Source organism: Mobula birostris, chromosome 26 (genome assembly GCF_030028105.1).
Source record: "Mobula birostris isolate sMobBir1 chromosome 26, sMobBir1.hap1, whole genome shotgun sequence".
NCBI classification, from domain to species: domain Eukaryota; kingdom Metazoa; phylum Chordata; class Chondrichthyes; order Myliobatiformes; family Myliobatidae; genus Mobula; species Mobula birostris.
In genome coordinates this window covers 37,667,579-37,693,221 of record NC_092395.1, presented here as the reverse complement: position 1 = coordinate 37,693,221, position 25,643 = coordinate 37,667,579, and the positions used below count along the sequence as shown (strand labels likewise).

The 25,643-nt window shown below is 38.8% G+C and overlaps 1 protein-coding gene across 3 annotated transcripts in view; it reads right to left on the bottom strand.

Moving 5' to 3' along the window:
* The window catches only part of LOC140188313 (endophilin-A2-like), a 144,644-nt gene that overhangs the window by 52,602 nt on the left and 66,399 nt on the right, over positions 1-25,643 (bottom strand). For 2 of the 3 annotated variants that reach the window (XM_072244430.1, XM_072244431.1), the window contains exons 2-5: positions 21,788-21,856; positions 15,202-15,274; positions 11,071-11,214; positions 5,570-5,703 (exon numbers count right to left, since the gene is read on the bottom strand). In XM_072244430.1, the coding sequence (XP_072100531.1) occupies positions 5,570-5,703; positions 11,071-11,214; positions 15,202-15,274; positions 21,788-21,856 (420 nt within the window). Of the gene's footprint in view, positions 1-5,569; positions 5,704-11,070; positions 11,215-15,201; positions 15,275-20,448; positions 20,565-21,787; positions 21,859-25,643 lie in introns of those variants that run through there. The other variant, XM_072244432.1, reaches the window with a different exon arrangement.

The following is a 25,643-nucleotide window of genomic DNA, read 5'->3' as shown; positions in this document are numbered from 1 at the left end:
GGGCTTACATTATAGGTAAGCTGGGTCAAACAATGTTTTTGCCAAAGCCTAATGAAATTGAAATTTTAATTCAAAAAGGGAAAATTAAAAAATTTATTTCTTGTATGTATAATTTGATTCAAGAACAGACAATTAAACAAGGAATCCATAAGTCAAAGCAAAAATGGGAAACAGATCTGAATATTAATATTGATGAAACAAATTGGTCAAGACTTTGTCTTGACAGTATGACAAATACAATAAATGTTCGACTTAGATTAGTACAATATAATTTTTTACACCAATTATATATTACACCACAAAAAATAAATAGATTAAATTCAAATCTATCTGATAAATGTTTTCGGTGTAATCAAGAAATTGGTACTTTTTTACATTCTACTTGGTCTTGTTTTAAAATTCAACCCTTTTGGATAAATTTAAGAGTCTTATTGGAACAAATTACTGGAATTCAATTTCCACATAACCCTGTATTATTTCTATTAGGTGATATTGAAGGGATAAAACCGAAACTTAAATTGAATAAATATCAGAAAGAATTTATAAAAATTGCATTGGCAGTAGCTAAGACTATAGCAGTTACTTGGAAATCTGATTCGTATTTAAGTATGGATCGTTGGAATAATGAAATGGCTAGTTCTATTCCACTTGAAAAAATTACTTATAATTTAAGAGATAAATATGTAACATTTTTGAATATTTGGTGCCCTTATTTACAAAAGATAGGATGGCATATTTAAGTGCTCCGATAAAGATTTTGGTTACTTGGGGAAAGTAACGAATAATTATACCAAATTTATTTTGAATCCCATGGAGCATGTGGAAACCTCCCAATAACCAGGCGGTTCTTTTCTTTTTTTTTCTCTTTCTTTCTTTTTAGGTAGGACTATATAATGGGGGGGGAGGGTTATGGGGGGGGAGGGTTAAGGGGGGGTAGATTTTATCTTTTCATGTATTCTTTTTGAAAATTTAATAAAAATTATATTAAAAAAAAAATAAGATCCCATCTTATTCTTCCAAATTCCACTGAGTACAGGCCCACAGCAAAATGCTCCTCATACATTAACCCTTTTATCCCCAGGATAATTCTCATAACCCTCCACTGGACCATCTCCAATGCCAACACATCCTTTCCTAGATAAGGGCCCCAAAACTGCTCACAAGATTCTGTGCAGTCCGACCAATGTCTTATAAAGCCTCAGCATTGCATCCTTGGTTTTATATTCCAGTTCTCTCAAAATGAATACTAACATTGCATGTCTTCCTTACCATCAACTAAACCTACAAGTTAACTTTTAAGAAATCCTGCACGAGGACCGCCAAGTCCCTTTGTACCTCGGATTTCTGAAATTACTCCCTGTTTAGAGAGAGTCTACGCCTTTATTCCTTTCAACAAAGTCCATGACCCTACACTGTCTTCCATTTGCCCATTCTCCAAATCTGTCCAAGTCCTTCTGCAGACTTCCTGCTTCCTCAACGCCACTTGTCCCTCCACCTATCTTTGCATCATCTGCAAACTTGACCACAAAGCCATCAATTCTGTCAACCAATTCAGTGATACAAAACATGAAAACAAGCAGTCCCAACATAGACCCCTGTGAAACACCATTGGTCGCCAGTAACCAACCAGAAAAGGCCCCCTTTTATTCCCACTCTTTGCTTCCTGCCAGTCAGCCAAGTTTCTATATATGCTAGCATCTTTGTTTTATTTGGACTGGGAAAATGGCTTCTTCTTTCATATTTATTCAGTCAAATGTGAGTTCTGTAACATTTGAGCTGTTTACCAATAACGCATCCTAAGCCTGATCTCCTCAATGATTAGCTGAATCATGGTATCACTATGTCTATGCGCAGAACCAGTTTGAATTACGTTGAATAATTAAAAGTATTTAACATTATAATTTTTTTTTTAAAGTGTCACGTGATTGGGGAACAACCCGAAATACTTTTTCCTTTCTCGCCCTGTAGAAATTTGTTCTTGTGTTTCTGAATTGCAGAAGATTCATTTAGGTTTTAAACCACCAGCAAGAACTAACTTGTCAAAGCATTAACTATGATTGTAAATATAACCTCTGACAGAAGACAAAAACATAGCTCCCTGTTGCATTGATCAGGTTTTTCCTTAAATGTAAACACATACTTGAATACACACCAAATGTAAATACATCAGAACCCACTAAAAATATGGTTTTGAGTTCACTAGCCTTGGGAGGAGAATTTTGAGAGTTTTATATTTACAGTTTAGTCATTGTTGCAAAAACAAGCTACAGTAAAATTTAGAGAATCCACATGCTTGAGAATTTGTTGGCGCTGGAATAGCAGTTTTTTCTGATTATTGGGTATTACCCCACTATACCCAAACACACTGTTCACTTAGTTTTAAAGAAACAGATCACACAAGAGGTATAATAAAGTCTACAGTGAACATGACGAGTTAAAAGTAGCAGACAAAAACACACAAGCACTCCAGCCACAACTTACAATGGTCTTGACCTCTGATGTTCTGGACCCCAAACCTAGGCAGCAACAACTCCACTACGATTATCATTGCAAGACTTCATCCTCAGCCTCTCATTTACAAGTTCAAAGATGAACCCTCCCCCTTCCCGTAGTGAGCCAGAACTCCAATAACAAAATGGAATACAGGAAAGAGACAGGCATTTTAGAAGCATGGTGTCATAACAACTTTTCACGCAATGTCATAAAAACAAAAAAGCTGGTCATTTCGTGGCATAGATACCTGAGGTGGAGATAGTTCGGAACTTCAAGTTTCCAGGTGTAAACCACCAATTTTCTCTGGTCCAACCATATGGATGCTATGGCCAAGGAGGTACACTGACTCCCCTTATTCCTCAAAAGGCTGAGGAATTTTGGCATTTCTCCAAATAACCCTCACCAATTTTTACAGATGCATCATAAAAAGCATTCTATCTGGATGCATCACAATTTGGTATGACAATTGCTCTGGTCAAGACGTCGGGAAATTAGAGCTGTCAAAATAGCACATTCTATAATGAAAACCACCTTACTCCCCAGTAACTCTATTTACTACCCTTCCCACTACTACAGGAAAGCAGCCAACATAATCAAAAACCCCTCCACCCCAATTACTCTCCCTTTTCCTCCTCTTTCCATCATCTAGAAGATATTAAATTTTGAAAATACACACTCCAGGACCGCTTCTATCCTGTGATACAAGAATAGACTTCATGTCTGACATAGGCAAGCTTATACTCACAACATACTTTCATACTTTTGCACCTTACTTCTCCACCAGTAAGCACTGTATTGTGTATAACAATACATAGAAACATAGAAAATAGGTGCAGGAGTAGGCCATTCAGCCCTTCGAGCCTGCACCACCATTCAGTATGGTCATGGCTGATCATCTAACTCAGAACCCTGTACCTGCTTTCTCTCCATACCCCGTGATCCCTTTAGCCACATGGGCCATATCTAAATCCCTCTTAAATATAGCCAATGAATTGGCCTCAACTGTTTCCTGTGGCAGAGAATTCCACAGATTCACCACTCTCTGTGTGAAGAAGTTTTTCCTCATCTCAGTCCTAAAAGGCTTCCCCTTTATCCTCAAACTGTGATCCCTCGTTCTGGGCTTCCCCAACATTGGGAACAATCTTCCTGCATCTGGCCTGTCCAATCCCTTTAGAATTTTATATGTTTCAATAAGATCCCCCCTCAATCTTCTAAATTCCAGTGAGTATAAGCCTAGTCGATCCAGTCTTTCATCATATGAAAGTCCTGCCATCCCAGGAATCAATCTGGTGAACCTTCTTTGTACTCCCTCTATGGCAAGAATGCCTTTCCTCAGATTAGGGGACCAAAACTGCACACAATACTCCAGGTGTGGTCTCACCAAGGCCTTGTACAACTGCAGTAGAACCTCCCTGCTCCTGTACTCGAATCCTCTTGCTATTAATGCCAGCATACCATTCGCCTTTTTTCACTGCCTGCTGTACCTGCATGCCCACTGTCAATGACTGGTACAATGACACCCAGGTCTCGTTGCACCTCCCCTTTTCCTAATCGGCCACCATTCAGATAATAATCTGTTTTCCTGTTTTTGCCACCAAAGTGGATAACCTCACATTTATCCACATTAAATTGCATCTGCCATGAATTTGCCCACTCACCTAACCTATCCAAGTCAGCCTGCATCCTCTTAGCATCCTCCTCACAGCTAACACTGCCGTCCAGCTTCGTGTCATCTGCAAACTTGGAGATGCCGCATTTAATTCCCTCATCTAAGCCACTTATATATATTGTAAACAACTGGGGTCCCAGTACTGAGCCTTGCGGTACCCCACTAGTCACTGCCTGCCATTCTGAAAAGGTCCTGTTTATTCCTACTCTTTGCTTCCTGTCTGCCAACCAATTCTCTATCCACATCAATACCATACCTCCAATACCGTGTGCTTTAAGTTTGCACACTAATCTTCTGTGTAGGACCTTGTCAAAAGCCTTTTGAAAGTCCAAATATACCACATCCACGGGTTCTCCCCTATCCACTCTACTAGATACATCCTCAAAAGATTCTATAAGATTCGTCAGACATGATTTTCCTTTCACAAGTCCATGTTGACTTTGTCCAATGATTTCACCGCTTTCCTGTATTCTATATTGTTAGTATTTTTCCTTTGTGTTTCTTTGGTGTACTTATATCTGGAAGGATCTGTCTTGATGGCATTCAAAACAAAGCTTTTCACCGTATCTTAATGACAGTAATTCACCAATAACCCACACACCAGTCATAAACATGGGCCACAATCCAGAACCCAGCTCTGGAAACACACCCTTTTGCACTCTAGACCTCCTGCTATTTTGGACTGATAAGTAAGCTAAATGCCAGACAATTAGCATTTCTAATCATCAAGATGGTGAATTTTTGCATTTTTAAGACAATAAAAAGTAATAGTATCTTGTAAAAATTGTAAAATATAAAGGTTTTCATTTAACTAGAGAGAAGAGCTTCAATATGGACAAATGTGCAAAGGAAAAAATATAGATTGGTCTAATATAAATGCATTAGACATTTGTGTTATTAATCAAGGTGTTTTATATTTTCATATGAAAAGTTATTTATGACTTTAAACATTGAGGATGTTAATCCATTAAGGACTATCAAGCATTTTGAAGAGAATTAATGCCCCATAATAGCTCCACAGAGCAGACACAAAAGATGTCCATTTAAAAATCTTTTCCTCCTCTTTTTGCAATATTTACTTTTATATTTCTTAATGTAATTTATAGTTTCATGTATAACAATGTATTGCTGCTGCAAAACAACAAATTTCGTGACATGCCAGTGATATTCAACCTGATTCTGTCTCATCATAAAGGGCAAATTCCATATTAATTTTCCCACACCCATACTGGAATCAGATATCAGGAACTTAGGTGAAAGAACATGAGTATGATGTTTAATTGTACTCATGAAGTAGCCATTCTAAGATATACTGATGATACATTTGTTTTAAGGAAGTGGAGGAAACATGATAAAGTGGTCAAAGAATCATCAATACAATGTGTTTACCTATAAATGACATTTTACCTGAATTTCTTTGAAATCTTTATCACACAGACTTTGTAATGGATCAATAAAGTTCTGTTTAACTTCGATATCCAAGGAATCTTTAACTTCAGCCATCCGCTTCATTGATTCACCAACATCAATAAGAGCCCCTCCTTAAAGCACAAAAATAAAGCAACAATGAACTGAAGATCCTAAAATAGAAAGGAATACTATTTCAGTGCCTGACTAAACTAAACATTATACTTAAAAGTTCTTTTCCTCTTCTGATCTTCTGACTCTGACTGAGGCACTATTTGCCCTATGACACTTGCAGCTTAAACGTACAACCCTGAAGAATGACTTGGACTGAGGCGTCAGACACGTGCAAGTGTATTTTTCCATCAGGATAAACGGTTAACGATCTCTTCCACTGGAACGTTATCACTCCAGAATTTCTATCTCTATCAGCTTGGTTGTCAACACAACTCAAGATTCTGTCTTGAGATATTACTGATCTATATTTCTCAACACATACTGGATCGTCTTTTCAGTAAGAGACTATCCAAAAATCAGAATCATGGACAACCAACTCTGCTTTTACTGCACTGCAAGAATACAAAGAAAGAACATATAGAGAACAAAACAATGTGCTAATTATCTCGAATGCAAAGACTGAATACCAGGACTAACAATAAACTAAAATTAAAATAAATGTAAGAAACGAATTTTTTTTAAAAAACCTTAATTGCTGCTAATGGAGGTCATGGAATAAATTGCCAGTTCTCTACAAAATCCTAGCTCTATTTTCCCATCAAGGGCACAAAGGCAGAAAGTAGAATGAAGTAATAAGCCAGATCTTGTTATCAGTTACATTCAATCTCACCACTCATGCTCATACTCAACATTCCAGGATGTGGAACCCTTATTGCACTGGTTTTCTTCACACCAGAATCTCTGGTTTTCATAGATATTGAAAGAAAATGAATATTGAAGCAAATTTTAAAAACTAGAATATTTAAGGTTTAAAACGTACTACATAACAAACATTAAATCAAACTGACAAGAGATAATTCATACACGAGGAAATCTGCAGATGCTGGCATTTCAAGCAACACACATAAAAGTTGCTGGTGAACGCAGCAGGCCAGGCAGCGTCTCTAGGAAGAGGTACAGTCGACATTTTGGGCTGAGACCCTTCGTCAGGACTAACTGAAGGAAGAGCTAGTAAGAGATTTGAAAGTGGGAGGGGGAGGGGGAGATCCAAAATGATAGGAGAAGACAGGAGGGGGAGGGATGGAGCCAAGAGCTGGACAGGTGATTGGCAAAAGGGATATGAGAGGATCATGGGACAGGAGGTCCAGGGAGAAGGAAAAGGGGGGGAAACCCAAAGGATGGGCAAGGGGTATAGTCAGAGGGACAGAGGGAGAAAAAGGAGAGAGAGAAAAAAAGAATGTGTGTATATAAATAAATAACCGATGGGGTACGAGGGGGAGGTAGGGCATTAGCAGAAATTAGAGAAGTCAATGTTCATGCCATCAGGTTGGAGGCTACTCAGACAGAATATAAGGTGTTGTTCCTCCAGCCTGAGTTCACCAGCAACTTTGATGTGTGTTGCTTGAATTTCCAGCATTGGTGATATGCAACGTTTAGCTTACACTAAACAGAGCATTTAGTCTGATGGGCAAAAAGCTCTACTTTTCTTTCATCAGACCATTGAACCTTCTTCGAGCCAACTTCAGAGTCTCTCACTTGCCTTCTGGCAAACTCTAGCTGAGATTTCATGTGAGATTTTTTCAATAGTGGCTTTCTCTTTGCCACTCTTCCATAAAAGCTGCGACTGATGAAGCAGCCGGGTAACAGTTGTTGCATGCTTAGTCTCCGATCTCAGCCACTGAAGCTTGCAGCCCCTGCAGCATTTTCAGGTCTCTAGATGGCCTCCCTCACTAGTCCCCTTCTTGCTTGGTCACTCAGGTTTTGAGGATGGCCTGCTCTAGGCAGATTTACAGCTGTGCCATATTCTTTCCATTTCTTGATGATTGACTTAACTGTATTCCAAAGGATATTCAGTGATTTGTAAATTTTCTTGTATCCATCTCCTGACTTGTGCTTTTCAATAATCTTTTCACAGAGTTGCTTAGAGTGTTCTTTTGTCTTCATGCTGTAGTTTTTGCCAAGATGCTGCCTCACCAGCAGTAGGACCTTCCAGATACAGGTGAATTTTTACTACAAGCAATTGAAACACCTTGACTGCACACAGGTCTCCATAAACAGGTCTCCATATAACTAACTATGTGACTTCTAAAACCAATTAGCTGCACCAGTGATGATTTGGTGTGTCATATTAAAGGGAGTGAATACTTAGGCAAACAATTTGTTTACATTTGTAATTAATTTAGATCACTTTGTAGAGAACTGTTTTCACTTTGACGCAAAAGATTCTTTCTCTGTACATCTGTGTCGAAAAACCCAAATTAAATCTACTGCGATTCAAATGTTACAAAACAATAAAACTTAAAAACTTTCAAGGGGTGGGGGGGGGGGGGTGGAGTTGTGAATAGCTTTTATGGGCACTGTATTTGTATAAAAGCTTTCACCCATGATGAGCACTGTAAAAGGAGTTTCTTAATCAGGGGCAAACAGTTTCCAAAAATAAACCAATAGAGTCACCTTCACCTTAATTCATACTCTAAGGGAAGCTTCATCTACTCTTCTTTGACAATGTGGTCAACCTCCAAGCACTTCTCCTGCTACGTCACTATCATCTTCCCATTAACCACCCTTTAGCACTTTGAACGACATTGTTGCTTTAGACAACATACATCAAAGTTGCTGGTGAATGCAGCTGGCCAGGCAGCATCTCTAGGAAGAGGTACAGTCGACATTTCAGGCCCAGACCCTTCCTCAGGACTAACTGAAGGAAGAGCTAGTAAGAGATTTGAAAGTGGGAGGGGGAGGGGGAGGGGGAGATCCAAAATGATAGGAGAAGACAGGAGGGGGAGGGATGGAGCCAAGAGCTGGACAGTTGATTGGCAAAAGGGATATGAGAGGATCATGGGACAGGAGGCATTCTGGTATATGTCCCCCAATTTTCCTTCGTTACATCGATGACTGCATTGGCGCTGCTTCCTGCACGCATGCTGAGCTCGTTGACTTCATTAACTTTGCCTCCAACTTTCACCCTGCCCTCAAGTTTACCTGGTCCATTTCCGACACCTCCCTCGCCTTTCTAGATCTTTCTGTCTCTATCTCTGGAGATAGCTTATCTACTGATGTCTACTATAAGCCTACTGACTCTCACAGCTGTCTGGACTATTCCTCTTCTCACAATGTCTCTTGCAAAAATCCCATCCCCTTCTCGCAATTCCTCCGTCTCCGCCGCATCTGCTCTCAGGATGTGGCTTTTCATTCCAGGACGAAGGAGATGTCCTCCTTTTTTAAAGAAAGAGTCTTCCCTTCCTGCACCACCAATCCTGCTCTCAAACGCATCTCCCCCATTTCACGCACATCTGCTCTCACTCCATCCTCCCGTCACCCCACTAGGAATAGGGTTCCCCTTGTCCTCACCTGCCACCCTACCAGCCTCCGCGTCCAACATATAATTCTCTGTAACTTCTGCCACTTCCAACGGAGTCCCACCACTAAGCACATCTTTCCCTCCCACCCTCTCTCTGCTTTCCGCAGGGATCGCTCCCTACGCGACTCCCTTGTCCATTCGTTTCGCCCCCCATCCCTTCCCACCGATCTCCCTCCTGGCACTTATCTTTGTAAGCAGAACAAGTGCTACACATGCCCTTACACGTCCTCCCTCACTACCATTCAGGGCCCCAGACAGTCCTTCCAGGTGAGGCAACACTTCACCTGTGAGTCGGCTGGGTTGATATACTGCGTCCGGTGCTCCCGATGCGGCCTTCTATATATTGATGAGACCCAACACAGACTGGGAGATCGTTTTGCTGAACACCTACGCTCTGTCCGCCACAGAAAGCAGGATCTCCCAGTGGCCACACATTTTAATTCCACATCCCATTCCCATTCTGATGTGTCTATCCACAGCCTCCTCTACTGTCAAGATGAAGCCACACTCAGGTTGGAGGAACAACACCTTATATTCCATCTGGGTAGCCTCCAACCTGATGGCATGAACACTGACTTCTCAAACTTCCACTAATGCCCCACCACCCCCTCGTACCCCATCCATTATTTATTTATTCACACACATTCTATTTTTCTCTCTCTCCTTTTTCTTCTGTCCCTCACTATACCCCTTGCCCATACTCTGGGCTTCCCTCCTCCCCCTTCCTTTCTCCCTAGGCCTCCTGTCCCATGATCCTCTCATATCCCTTTTGCCAAATCAACTGTCCAGCTCTTGGTTCCATCCCTCCCCCTCCTGTCTTCTCCTTTCATTTTGGATCTCCCCCTCCCCCTCCCACTTTCAGATCTCTTACTAGCTCTTCTTTCAGTTAGCCCAGATGAAGGGTCTTGGCCTGAAATGTCAACTGTACCTCTTCCGAAAAATGTTGCCTGGCCTGCTGCATTCACCAGCAACTCCTATAAGAGATAATTCATCTTCCCTTTTGCTACCCAACCGTTTGTTCTACAATTCCTCACTCAAATCAACAGAATCTCAAAACCTGCACAGAAACTAAGAAACAATTCCCAAAGCATAATGGTGGAAATTCCTAGAAGCTGAGCTCAGCAGCTGCATTGTCAGTTTGGCAGCAGAGCACATTAGAGTCTATCTAGATTACGAGTAAGTCTCCAACATTTTCATTTGACCACATATGCAAGGGCATCCGGGACCTATTGCTATTTCAAAGGCTGAATATTGGCAGTTCTAATGATAAATATGGGCAACAGCCAACACAATTGCAGCCTACATGTTTTCCTTGAAAAAGTGATCGTAAAAACATGTTATTCCATTAGACCAAGCCAAAACCCTAACCACCAACTTGCTGCAAGGTTTCATTCAAGCCCTTCAGAGGCCAGCCTCCAGCAGCAAGTCAAAAGGAAGAAACTTCTATTACCTTGATGAAAGGAAACATGCAGCCCAATAGCACAAATTGTTAACAAACAGTAACTACATTTTTGAAACAGACAAACTCCAATGAACTGCTCTACTATACTAGTTCCTGAATAAATTGTTTCCACAAACTATTTTCTTTTCCTTAGGATCCAATTTTATTGTCATTGATCCCTTTTTGGATAAATGTTTAGCAAACTATTATGCACAGCCCTTTGGGTAAGTGTTTAGCAAACTAGCATGGCAACAGACAACATTCTCAGCTAACTCTCTCCATTAACCCTGCAAACATGTTGAAGGATCTCACTTTCAGTCCAACATTTCTCTTGCCCTCTTCAAGTAGTGATCAATACGGTTTTCTTTCAGCCCACTTTGCACTAAAAATCTACTAATGCTTGATATACCATCATAAAGTTAGGCAGCTAAACAAAAGAAATTTAATGCTGACCACATGGATCAAACATCTTCAAAATTTAGTTCCTATAGATGAAGTGTTCACTAATCATAATAGTTAACTTACCAAAATTTGATTCTTCACCAAGATCCTTCCCAAATTTAATCATAGATTCCCCAAGAAGCCCTTCCGGTTGAGGATAGCCTGGGTTTTTTACCTGCCCACGAATTTTAGATACTGTATTCAGCATTGTTAGTTTGGCTCTGGATGCTGAGGGAGAAAAAATGAAGTGATTATTTTTAACAAATATGTTTTGGAAATTTCCAGCTTTTCACAACTTTCAAACAATAGGAATCATGATATTTGAGAAATTCATATGTTCCCATAATAACATGATACAATTTGAGGTCATGAACTAGAGATTCCACAAAATTAGCAATACAAGTTTTTATTTTAATGGTGATACTAACTACTCATACAAGAGTTAATCAGAATTAACATCTCACTCCAACAAAAAATAAAGGAGTGGTTAACTCACAAAGATTCAAGGACATTTGCTGCAAGTGATGGAATACCAAGATGATTTTACGACTTTAACTTTGAATCACTACTTGCATTATTGGTTTGGAAAGCTAGGTGTTTCACATCCTAGAAGAATGAGCAGGATTTCACTGAAAATTATCAATTACTGGAAGGCCTAGATAAAGTGGATATAGAGAAGATGCTTCCTATAGTGCATGAGTCCAGGACCAGAGGGCACAGTCTCAGAATAGAGGAATGTCCCTTTAGAACAGAGATGAGGAGGAATTTCTTTAGCCAGAGAGTGGTGAATCTGTGGCATTCATTGCCACAGACAGCTGTGGAGGCCAAGTCATCGGGTATATCTAAAGCAGAGGTTAAGTTCTTGATTAGTAAGGGCATCACAGGTGATGGGGAGAAGAATGGGGTTGAAAGGGATAATAAATCAGCCGTGATGAAATGGAGGAGCAGACTCGATGCACCAAATTGCCTAATTTCACTCCTATGTCTTGTAGTCTATCTGGCAAAAAAACACCAGTGTAAACTAAACATTTGCCAAATCTAGCTCCCAGCAAGACCCCATAGTAAAATATGTCCTGGTAAATCTTGCTCCATCATGTTGTACAAAGTTAATAGAGACTTAACTTTAAAAAAAACAACTGCAGGCTGTGATAGCTGCAAGAAGTGGTTCAACTAAGTACTGAGCAAAGGGTGGCCTGACCTAGGCAATGTGCCTGTCACTTCATATATTTTTCCACTTTTTCCAAGATGGACGGCACTGAGCTCCGAGGTATGTTCAGTGCTCTTGAGATGGTCTTGGTACTCTTCCCCTTATTTGCACTTCTCAATTATCATTTCCCTGAATTGTCCTGAATGCTCTTGTCTTCATTTTGGTTTGGTCTGTTGAAAATCTAACATACTGTTATATCTTACAGAGAGAAGGGGTATTTCTTCCTATGGATTCTGTGAAAACAGGTGATCCTCCAATTTTCTATATCAATAAATTGGGTGAGTTGGTAAGGTAGAAGTATATTGCATCTGAGGAAAGTTAGCACAGTAATTACAAAGGAGATGGATACTTTCTCAGCCTCAATTGCAGTTTTTCATTTTTCAGTCAACTGTTGACAGATTTTAGAAGTTTTGTTTTGATTTGGCATGATGCACAACACTTTGCTCAAACAATCCGACTTCAATACATTTCAAATTTAGAAAATGAGACAGTAAAATGTGAAAGCAGTTGTCGGGGCTTTTTCAGAGCACTGTATGGAGGCTAACAAATGCCAAGCAGACTACTCCTCTTTAGTGCATAAAAGTTAACTCTATTTACCTACATACCTACTTTCTAGGTAGGAATACCAGGAGAGGGATCGGGCACAGGAATTCTGGCATTGTCTCACCTTTCAAGACCACAGGTACACACTAGTACTTGTGAATGAGCAATCAAACAAATCACAGTGATTACAAATTATCTTACTTTTTGAGACATATTTGATTATTTTGGTATCCACAATGAAGAGAAAACATAGCCACTTGCCAAAATTTTGCAAAATGATAAATATAACAATTTAATATTAGGTCTTCCAAGCAGCAAGCCTCAACTAAAGTAGTAGTATTACATACAAAGATTGATTTCTCATTTTCTATTACTACTAGCAAGCTGTCATTTAAATAAACCTATTCATGTCTGAGGTTGCACAAAGCTCAGAGAATCAAGCATTTCATTTTTCAATAACATTGTTCAGAACTTGCTCTGTGGGCAAAATTTATACCAGAGGTTTCTCTTCAATTAATAAATATTATTGCTGAAATACCATTGGTATTAGATGATAACTTTATCTAGAATTGTCACTGAAATAGTGACAATTCCCTAAATAATTTTCCATGAAAGTGAGTGAACTATACATCTTATTTTTTTAATTCATCAGCCTTTTCCACTCTGCTTCCCTGAAGGAACTGACTCTTGTTGTATTGGCAGCTGCATTTGTTTCAATATCCTGAAAACCCTAATGGTTATCGGCTATTCATTTTCTTCAAGCTTTCACAACCATTTGTAATTTTGCTCCAAAGCAATGCACAAACATGATTTGGATAATAAATTAAAGGAAGTGGCATTCCAACTTGCAAATAATATTAATACAAGCATCTTCAATTATTCTGAATAGCAAATGGAACCTGAAGGAGATACTGACCAGAAGTGAAATACATAAAAATGCAGTTAAATCCAATCAATTTCAGTAGTTGAGAAAATAGAGTTAAGTACAAATATTTTCAAAAGGAAAAACCGTAAAGTTTATATCTAGTTCAGAAAATACTAAATAGTATAGCAAGATGGATTCACAAAGCAAGTGGAAGTTTTACAGGCAGTGCTCAGAGTAAGGGACGACTTACTTCTACTACAATAAGGGAGCAAAAAAAAACACATTGACAGATTGCAATTATGCACCGGCTATGAAAGAAATGATAAAACAAGGTGTGCCATCCCTCAAGACCCCTCACATACTGTTTCTACCCCTTGTTCTTATTTCCATGCATAGCTCCCCTCCCAACTCCTTCCTCACACTCGCCATTTTTACCACAAGACTGAGGCATATTCATCCTGTGGGCACCACTCACCTCTTGCAGCTGCCACCATCTTTGTACATTTTCTCACACACAAGATCATAACTGAAATAAGTCAGTTATTATGCATTGAATATAAATGACCAGATGTACTGAGTATATAAAATTTTATTAGCATAGTGCATTCTACCATGTCTTTTACCGAGGGGAGGACGAAATGTAATGGCCTTTAAAAACAAGCAAGCAGCATTTTCTCAAACTGGAGTGATCTTCTGAACTGAAGAATAGATTACATTGGCACATTACTCAATGTAATTTGTGATTATTGCCCATAGAAGCAAGGGTTTTGAATTGTTATAATGTAACTTTGGACATTCTAGCAATATTTTACTCAGAAATTTAAACACAGAAAAACACACAATTTTGGCAAGAAATCTGCACTAACAACCTTCTCTGCCTAGTTACTCTACATTCTTTACACTCTACACCCCTGAACAGCATTCGAGTACGTTATTAATGAAATATCAGTTAGTGGTCCTTCTCACTGTGAAGAAATTCAAGAATTATGATCAAAAAGATTGCTTGAAAGCATGACATACAGAATATCAGGTCAAAAAAAGAGTAATGAATAAAAGGACCAAATGCACTGACTAGGTGATGTTGACTGGATGTCAATAGTAAGAATCATGCTCACTGGCCAACGGAGCATGGGTGAGTTGGACCGAAGAGCCTGTTTCCATGCTGTATGACTCGATGACAAGACTGAAGCAGGTTCAAGGACCAAGGTCCTATGAATGACATTACACAAGGGAAAGTTCCTGTTCTCTGAATTACTACATTGGTAGTCAAGGGAAAAAAAATGATACATTTACAGTTTAGGTAGAACAGAGATTATTGCAGATATTCACAAAACAGGAAGCATTTCAAATACCATTCATTTTTTCCAAACAGGAAGCATTTAATCCCTAATCAGTGGCAATATATTGCATATTATGCAACAGGAACTTAGTAAGAGGCGCGCCCCCCCCCCCCCCCATAAAAGGGGGTTACATTTTCGGTGTTGCCTTTTTCTAAGTAAATCACAATTTCATCAGTAAAAGCTGAAACACTGGAGAAATAAAAGGATAATTAAATTAAGACAACAGGTAGTTGACATCCCAATATATCAAAGGTGCTTACCTGGATTTGGTTGCAAGTACTCCGTGGTTTTTGTTAGGACATCTGCCACAGCTTTACTGGTAATATCCACTTTCTGAAACCAAGTAACCACAATGATTGCCAATTATTATTTTACTTGTTATTATTATGTTTTCATTAAACCACATAAGTATTGAACCATTTATATATCACAGAATAATAAACATTACTTGGAGCGAAGTAGGATGAGAGGTGGCAAGTAATTTATATTGTATGGCTAAGTACAGCTCCAACACCACATACAAGTTTGCTGATGACACCACTGCTGATTCATCACCACCTTTGATACAGCCCAAAACATACAGGAGGGAGATTGAAAATTTGGCTGGGTGGTGTAATAACAACTTCTCACCCAATGTCAGTAAGACAGAGGAACTGATTGTAGACTTCAGGTGAGGGAAAACAAAGGTCCACGAGGCAGTAATCAACGTTGGATCAGATGTGGAGAGGGTCAGTAACTTTAAAGTTCTGGGTGTCACTACCTCAGAGGACCTGTCCTGGAACCATCATATAAATATAATTGCAAAGAAAGCACGACAGCACCTCTACTTCCTCAGGAATCTACGGAGATTCAGCATGTCATCAAAAACCTTAGCAAACTTCTATAGATGTGTGGTGGGAAGTGTACTGGTTGCATTACAGCCTGGTATGGGAACACCAATGCCTTTGAGCGGAAAATCCCACAAAAAGTAGTGGAGTTGGCCTAATACATCATGGGTAAAGCCCTCCAAACCACTGTGCAGATCTATATGAAAAGCTGCATCCATCAAAGATCCTCACTACCTAAGCTATGCTCTTTACTCACTGCTGCCATCAGGTAGAAGATACTAGTGCCTCAAGACTCGCACCACCAGGTTCAAGAATAGTTATTGCTCCTCAACCATCAGGCTCTTGCACAAAAGGGGATAACTACACTCATTCTATTTCTGGTGTTCCCACAACCGATGGTCTCACTTTAAGGATGCTATCTCGATATTCATGCTCTTTCATTTCATACTTGTTATTTATTGCTATTTACTTATATTTGCATTTGTACAGTTTGTTGTTCATTGATCCCATTTATAGTTACTGTTCTATCGATTTGCTAAGTACGCCCACAGGACGAGGAATCTCAGGGTTGTGCGCGCTAACATGTGTAGCCTCTGTGTATATGTGTACACGTGTATACATACATGTGTATATACTCTGATAAGAAATTTTACTTTGAACGCTTAATTGATATAATGCACATGTGCTAAGAACCCTCCGCAAAGCATACTGACCTAAAATCTCAGATCATGTATCTTAACCTAGCAAGCCTGCAGTGTTTTAGTTGGCAACAATCTCAAATTTATTTAGAAGATTGGGCATCAATTTGCATTCGAAGGCTTGAAAACAAAGTAGACTCATTCTCCAAGAGAGTTTTGAAGGAGTGTTACAGTGGCAGAACTGCAAACTATTGAGTTAAATGAAGTGCTGCTTGGTTTAAAGCTGAAGTAAAAGTTCCAAAGGTGCAATATTACAACAGATTTGTCCCGGTATCATGTTCATCCTCATCTTTTTTTTCCCCCCAGATAACTTATCTGGTCATAAATCACACTACCGTTGTAAGGTAATGAATGACAAGGATAAATTGACTGCTGCAATCCAACATTTTGTGAGATTATCTGTGAAAGAGTTTGAGATGTCTTGTGGTCATGTACACTGCTCTATAAAAGGAAACCCTTTTCTATTGATATAAAAATGATCCTCAGTTCCTACTTGTCCAAAGAAATAGAAATCAAAAATTTTCCTTTGATTCAGACAGAACCCAAAACAACCTTGAAATTCTAACTAAACCAATTACTGTAACCCTGTAACTTTCTATACTGGAGATCAAAAAAGTTAAATACCAGCATGATTATGGAACATATTTGCATATTCAGTGGCTATTCAATAATAAATACACAGCGGAGAGTATCCTGAATGGTTGCACCATGGCCTGGCATGAAAACACCAATGCCCATGAACAGAAAAACCTACAAAAAAGTAAGGGTTACAGCCCAGTCCATCACAGGAAAAGCCCTCCCCACCACTGAGCACATTTACAATGAGCATGTCAACAAAAAGTAGCATCCATCTTCAAGGACCCCCACTATCCAGGCCATATGCTCTCTTCTCATTGCTGTCATCAGGACTGAGATACAGGCTCCTGTTCAGTGCTGAAATGATTCACTTCCAAGGACTCTACTACACATATTCTCAGTATTATCATATGCAATTTTTTTGTATTTGCAAAGATTTCCTTTTTTGCATTTTTTTTGTTTGCTTGTCTTGTTTGCGCTTAGCTTTGTTTCTATGTGTTTCTTTGTATCTACCACGAATTCCTTCAAGAAAATGAATATCAGGGTAGTATATAGTGACACATGTGCTTTGATAATAAATTTACTTTGAACTTTGATAATCAAGTTTCCAATTAATGCACAAGATATGCTACCCATCCCTGCTCTGACCTGTTTGAGTTTGAATAAAGTTTGATGTGATCAGAAATGATCAGAAGATGGAATGACCCAGATGTAAAATTCAGCTGCAGCAAGGCCATAGGTGGTGTTGCAGAAGCTAAGTAGCTTTTTTGTTTGTTGTATGGTGACCGCTTTGGATCTGAGATTTAGTTCTGCACTGAGTAAGAGCTTTTGAGTGGTGTGATTGAATTAAAGACAATACAACGAAAAATAGAATTAACAAGGGTGTTGTCACTGGTCTTTGACAACTGGCATTTGTTTCCCAATCACACTTTATTTACTTATGCACAAGGAGAACAGTCCAGCTCTGAACTATTCTAAAACTTCTGCTAAGAATTGTCAATTTTATACAAAACTGATCAATTGCAATCTTACACACTTTCTAATCCCTAATTTGCTTACATAGAATACTAATCATGATACATTCTTACAGGCATTCATTACCAATAAAAGCTACATATTTTTCAATCCTTTATTTGCATTTAATCTTATCAAAGGTTGCAAAATATGCCTTAGTCTTAAGTAAAGGGTTATTGCCCAATAAGAAGTGTGTGCTTCTCAAATCTTCATTACCATCTTTTTCTTGTCTTGGTCTGCTCATGTCCCTGGTATTTCATACTGCACAAAGGGGATCTCAATACATCCAAGGACCTTGTTCTGTACAGCAGCACACTAACTGCAGATCATCTTAACCCTCACCCTGCTGCAGTTTCTTCAAGGTAGTGGTAGACCCAAAAATTTATTCAATTGAAAGCCTCAGTGATATGTAAAATTCTGGAAAAACTGCAGATCCACATCTGAGAACAAGCTTTGCTTCTCACAACAAATTAAAAGTATAATACCAAAATTGCTGGAGATTTGAAATTTTAAAAAAACAGCAATAGGCAGATCAAGCAACACCTGCATAATCTACACAACCAACTACCAAAAAAGTGGGTTTTAAGTGAAGAGTCTTTCCTTTGGTAAATTAACACATTTAATAGGGAGATTCAAAGATGAGCTTTAGAATCCATTTTGAAGATCATGAAAATTCAGTGAAAATTCTGCAACTGATGCCTTCACACCAGAGCCAAAGATAAAAAGACTATTAATAAAGTAATCCAATTTAAGACAATAAAAGCCAGATTGTCAAAGCAAGAATCAGATAATCTAGTGCAAAATTAAATTTTGCAAATCAAGATTAAGTGGGAAATAAGAGGATCCAATCTATCATTGAAAATTGTTCCTGGACTGGAATTATATTATTGTCTCACACGGAAAATAAATTACTTAGTCCAATGACTCACACATCCAAATGACCACTACCCGTGCTTCAAAGCATTATAGAATTTGGAAAGAAATGTTTGCATTATTACCTGATTAAGTGGCAAAAACTAGGACATCAAAAACTTCAGTTCATGTGAAATTTTAAATTAGGGTTTAAGAATATACATTATAAAGTTTCAACATTAAAAGTGCAAAAAATACTAACAACCAAATTATTAGAGCCAGGAATTACTGGCATGGACCAGTTGGACGAAAGGGCCTAATTCCATGTTGCTTAACTCCAATTGTTGCAGTACAGTTTTGCATTGCTAGTCAGTAACTTAAAATGGAGATTATTGTTCACGCATCAACTCTTTGGATATTATAGTTAAGATACTGCTTTTAAAAATCCTTAAGGGATTGATACTGTAAGTAACTGACACTTCCCTCAAAAGGCCAACTTCCAGGGAAAAAAAACAACAATCTGGTAGTATTGCAAATTTAGCTTCTGAGTTGTTCAAACTTATTGGATTAGGGAATTAAAGTAGCTGCTATATCTGGCCTCAGCAGCTCTGGACCACAGAAATGGGGTAGGGTGGTCAATAAGAATCATGCAATTTACCTCAGTGTTTAAATGCTACTCACTTATCAATTTATAAAATGCTTATTTAAATATCACTGGAAATGATCTATCCTTCAATGTGACTGAAGTATCCAGATTTGCAGCAACATGCCGCACATCAACCAAAGCACAGTAATTTGAGACCAATTGGAAAAGATCAAGTCGCAACAAAGGAGGAAATGTGACACAATTTCCTACTTTGCCCTGCACTATACTCTGAAGACCATCAGAACGGTAAACCAGAATTGGCAGGTACTAAAACAAGATGAACAAAAATAACCAATGCAACAGAAGACCATGTTGCATTGTTGTAAATTGAACAACTAACTACTACAGAATGTCATTTAGAAATATTATTTTTTCAAGGGCAGATCTCTGGAGGGTAACGGAAATCTTCATTGAGGAACAAGATTGGGCTGTGCTTTTCGATTCCCTTGCAGAATAAAAATGGAACTGTGGCAAGCTATCAAATGGGAGTCAGGTGTTCCCACAGGGAAGTTGCAAAAATAAAACAGCCAATTACTTGGCAGTTAACCCCATGTTATTACAATGCCTCGACTCGACCTTGACTTGCTGCACAGGGCACAATTTCCAAATGTCAAAACTTTTGGACTAGTGTGGGTAACTTCACTGACTATAACTCTGAACTGATTCTATAACCTACAGACTCACTTACAGGACTCCTACAATTTATTTGCTCAGTATTTCTTTATTATATACACAGTCTGTCTTCTTTTGCACATTGGTTGTTTGTCAGTCTTCTGTGTACATATATATGCATGTTTGGTGATTCTATTGTATTTCTTTTTTCTGGTAAATGGCTGCAAGAAAATGAATCAAGCTAGTATATGGTAACATATACATATTTTGATAATAATTTACTTTGAACTTTCAAACTTGAAGATCTCTTGAGCTACGAGGAGAATAATAGCAGATTTCAAGGTGATATCCAGACGAAATTTATGTTGAGTTAGGTGAAGTAAATCCTGATAGGAAGGCTGAAAATACACAAATAAATTTGAGGTCACAATTCAGAAAGGGAACAGACAAATCTGCTGATAGACACGTATTGTTTCATGACAAGAGAAGGATGAGGAAGTGTTAAAAAGCCAACAGAATTTTGAACTTTAAAACAAGCACAAAATACAAGAGCAACAAACTACAATGAACTTTCATAAAACCTTGGTTTCAATTTGGCCATACTTGGAGTATAGTGTCCCATTTGAGTTGCCAAAATTTTAGAAAGATGCAGAAAGGATTTACTAATATGATTCCAGGGAAGATGAAAGCTGGGGTTGTTCTCCTTCAATCATAAATAGCTGTAACAGAATCTATTGGCAGTATTTCAAATCATGAAGGATATTAGAGAGAAAATGAGAGCTTGTTTCGGTGGAGAGATTGATAACTTCAAACATGGAATGAAGATGATTGACTCAAGAATCAAAACAATGTGAAGGTTGCTCTTTTTAAGAATCAGTAATCAGAGCATTGCTTGGGATAGTAGTAATAGAGGATTAACCTAGAAGTATTCAAAAAGAAAGATGCTTCAATGTTTGATTAGACAGAATATGCATGACTTTGGGGGAGAGAGAGGAACTGGACAAGATGAATTTAATAGGGTGAATGACCTCCTACATTGTGATAATTTTGTCAGTTGTAGAAAAACAAAAACGTCTTGAAACATCTGTTTTCTTTTGTGAGAGAAAGAAGAAATTTAAAAATATGCAAAATGTTGATTAGGTTGGACAGTCCATCAAAAATGATCATAGGGAATGAAGAAAGACAGTAGAAGAGGAGATGGTTAAAGCTGGCACAATAACACGTTTAAACGATATTTCAGCAAGCACATGGACAGGAAAGCTTTAGAGCAGAGGTTAACCACCTTTTTTTTTATGCCATGGACCAATACCATTAAGCAAGGGGTCTGTGGACCCTAGGTTGGGAACCCCTAGTTCAGAGAGTTATGGGCCAAATGCAGACAAATGGGACTAGCTCAGATGGGCTCCTTGGTTGGCATTGACAAGTTAGGCTTAAGGGCCTGTTTCTGTTCAGTGTTCTTCTATAACTATGAAAGCAGAAAGGGAGCTAAATGATGAGTGCAGGACTAGACAATAAGTGGAAATAAAAGGAGAGAAACAAGTTTTGTCATGGTCCTGCTGCCGTATTCTTAGCAGCAATGGTTTTATCTGCACACTGTAGCAATGCAAGAAAATTTTCTTACCCGTTCCATTTCCTTGAAGTCTTCATCAAGTTTAGTTCCTTCAGCACCACCCACTTTTTCACTGACAAGCTAGGAAGAAAAAAATTGCAAAATGTATCAGCAACATCAGCACTTACCAGATCTCACAACATGCACCACAACTCTACCATTCCACTGAAAGCTTTATATCAAATCAAGTAAAAGATGCCACACCTGGCAAATTTTAATTTACTGATCAAGAATGTGTACAATATATTAATTTCCTTCACCTTGTTCACCAGTTTTGAGTTTTTTTGATATGGCAGAATCACTGACAAGATCAGCTTTTAGAATCTAACTGCCTGTCAATGACTGCAGACATCTTGGTACTTAAGATGCTGTATAGCATGAAGTTCTGGAATTTAGGGACAGAAATACATTTTCAAGTCAGATGCTGTGTTTTTGGTAAGCAACCTTCCGGTTTAAGGTGGCGCTACCGAACACATGCCACAGCTCACTGGTAGTTCAAATGACAAAAAAAAATACAACTAAAAACATTACTAATAAGCAACACACATAAAAGTTGCTGGTGAACGCAGCAGGCCAGGCAGCATCTCTAGGAAGAGGTGCAGTCAACGTTTCAGGCCGAGGCCCTTCGTCAGGACTGGCGAAGGGTCTCGGCCTGAAACGTCGACTGCACCTCTTCCTAGAGATGCTGCCTGGCCTGCTGTGTTTACCAGCAACTTTTATGTGTGTTGCTTGAATTTCCAGCATCTGCAGAATTCCTGTTGTTTACATTACTAATAACACCTTTTCTGATGTAAATTGTAGTAAATTACAACCACAAACAATAAAGAGGTGAGTGAAGGCAAAACAAATCCAAGGACTGAACCGTGCTAGTACATTGCAGAATCGACGCAGATGGAGTAAGCCTTTTGGAGAGGAGACATCAAGGTAGAGGAGCTCCAATGCCCATACAACTGGCCCAAGTACGACGCTGGATCGCTCTGGGCGCCAAGCCAATTTCGAGAAATTGAGAGCAGCTACAGGTTGGGCAGCAAAATCTGGGCCAAGAGAGTCGCTGGGCGACATGTTCCAGGCTCTAAGCCTTTTGCTGCAGTGGTGCCCAGGTCCTAGTGCCAGGAACAATGTGCTGTTTGGACAATTTTATCGATACACTGGAGAGACAGGGCATTGCGATCGGAGGTGCTATTGCTTGCACGATTTGTGTATTTTTTGTCCCTTTCTCAGCACATAGGGTGCTGGTCTTTACTTTAAAAAAAACTGGATTCTTTTGGGTTTATTGCTTTGTGGCTGCCTGTTAGCAAACAAACCTCAAGGTTGTATAATTTATATATTCTTTGATAATAAGTATACTTGAACTCTTGAAATCAGCTGAGAAGTCCCAACATTTTCTTACTATTTTATTTTATATTTTCAGCACCATTGGCAATCTGCATTAAAAATAAGATTAATAAATTTGCTAAAAGATTATTATTTTATATCCTGGAAGTCAGAGGACCCTGCAGGCAGGAGGCAGGAGGAGGCAGGAGGCATGAGGACCGGTAACACCCAGGCTGGGAAGTCCCCGGGATCAAAACCTAAGAACACAAGAACATAAGAAATAGGAGCAGGAGTAGGCCATTCAATAACATCAGGGCTGATCTGGCCATGGACTCCTCTCTACCTACCTTCTTTTTCCCCATAACCCTTAATTCCCCTACTACGCAAAAATCTATCCAACTTTATCTTAAATATATTTACTGAAGTAGCCTCCACTGCTTCATTGGGCAGAGAATTCTACAGAGGACCTGTGCAATTCAGAGGTCAAGGCCCATAGGTCAAAGTCCCTTGATCCGCAAATCCAGGAGTTGATACCTAGAGGTCAGCGAAGTCTGGAGGTCAAAGCTGGAGTTTAAGTCCATAGATTGGCAAGTCAGAAGGTCGACGTACGAAGGTTGAAGCCTCTGGGTCGGAGTGTCCAGAGGTCAGAGATTTGTAGCTTGAGTTCAGGCCAGAAACTGGAGGTTGGAGGCCTAATGTCTGTGAATGTAAGAGTTAAGTGCATTCTTAGGTTGTGTTGGTTCTTTATGGAAACAACACATTTTACTGCATGTTTCAGTGCACGTGTGATAAATAAATGAATCTGAAATTTGGCATTTTGCAAGACCTTTTTTTGAAAAAAGGTTCCTCCCCTTTGCTGATCTTTAGAATCCCAATAAAAATGTTAGTCCCTCACTCAGACCTCTCTGAATTGGCTGTAGGCGATTGCTTTTGGACATCAATATACAGGTATTCAAGAGCATTAACCTAACCGTTATTTGTAAATTGCCCAGATGTTAAGTTTTAGATGGAAATATGACTATATTGTTTAAGTTGCAGACATACGAACATCACCGTGTCTTGTTCTATGCAAGATAGATGTTGCTAATCAACAGGATGGAAGCAACAGTCAAATATTATTTACATTTATTCTATGAAAGTTGTTACAACTTCAATAAAAAAAATTCTTTCCTTTTCACCTTGCATTACCCTGCCAAATGGCAATTAAGAGAGAAGAAACAACTATTTCCAACTTTGTCAGTACGCCACGACCAAAACAATCAATGAGATTGAGCAGAATACTGATCAAAATATAAAAATACAGACTAAATGGAGAACCAAATTATGACCACCATTTATTTTGACATTGAACAGCATGGTGGAGCAGCAAGTTTACACCTATGTTGGCCCATTGAGTAGTCTCCATTATGGTTAAAAGAATGGAAAGGTGCAAAGTTCAAGCCAGATTGAAAGGAGGGGAAGGAGAAAAAGAGTTCCTCTCATTTGCAGTCTATGTATTGAAGGATCATTGCATACACTTTATAATTACAGATTTAAAAGACTGAAATTGTTATTAAAAACTTGAGTGGGGTGCTGCAATGAAGAATGGAAAAGGAGGGATAAAGCAATGTGAACAATAATTTTTAATTAGGCAATTAGGCCATTTAAATTCTAGGGTCCATGTTGAGTTAAGAAACAACAACCAAGACAGTGATCACTCTTGAGTGACAAAGCACTAGAAACTGTATATGGAATGTACAGCAAGGATTCAGATTCCTGTCTCTACATTGTCAAACATCAAACCAAAATGGACCATGTCTTTCACCTGAATAACAGTCATTTTGGATTTTATAAGTTTCCTAAAATGGTGCACCAAATCATATGCAACTTAATTACATTTGCTTATGATTTGAGTCATACATATCAAGTTGTTCACACAAATATTCCAAATTTTTTCATGTAAACCTTTGCAAAATATGCTAGCCATGGCAGAAGTGCCACGAAGGCTCACAAGACTGATTTCTTGGATGGCAGGACTGTTGTATGACAGGAAATTGATTTGACTGGATGGTACTCACTAGAGTTTAGAAGAATGAGAGGGTAAACTCACTGAAACATACAAACTTCTGACTATGCTGTTTAGCATTCTTCAGATGCCTGGATGCATTCAAGATGCTACCCTGGTTAAGAGATCAGGATCAAAGGATCAGTCTCAGTATAAGAGTAAGATTTGAGACTGAGATGGAGAGACATTTCTTCACTCAGAGGTAACAAACCTGGAGAATCCTCCATCAAAGGCAAGCCATTAATATAGTTATTATTAATATAATTAATATAGTTAAGAAGTTAGTTAGATTTTTAAACTAAGGAGGCGTCAGGGATAAAAGGAAAGAGCTGAAATATATTGAGTCAGAGGATTCCGTATGATAATACTGAACGGGAGAACAGGTTTGAAGGATGAAACATCAATGCCCAGGAATGGAAATGTTTACAAAAAGTGGTGGATACAGCTCAGTGCATCACAGGCAAAGCCCTTTTGTCACTGAACATAAGTACAAGGAACACTATCACAAGA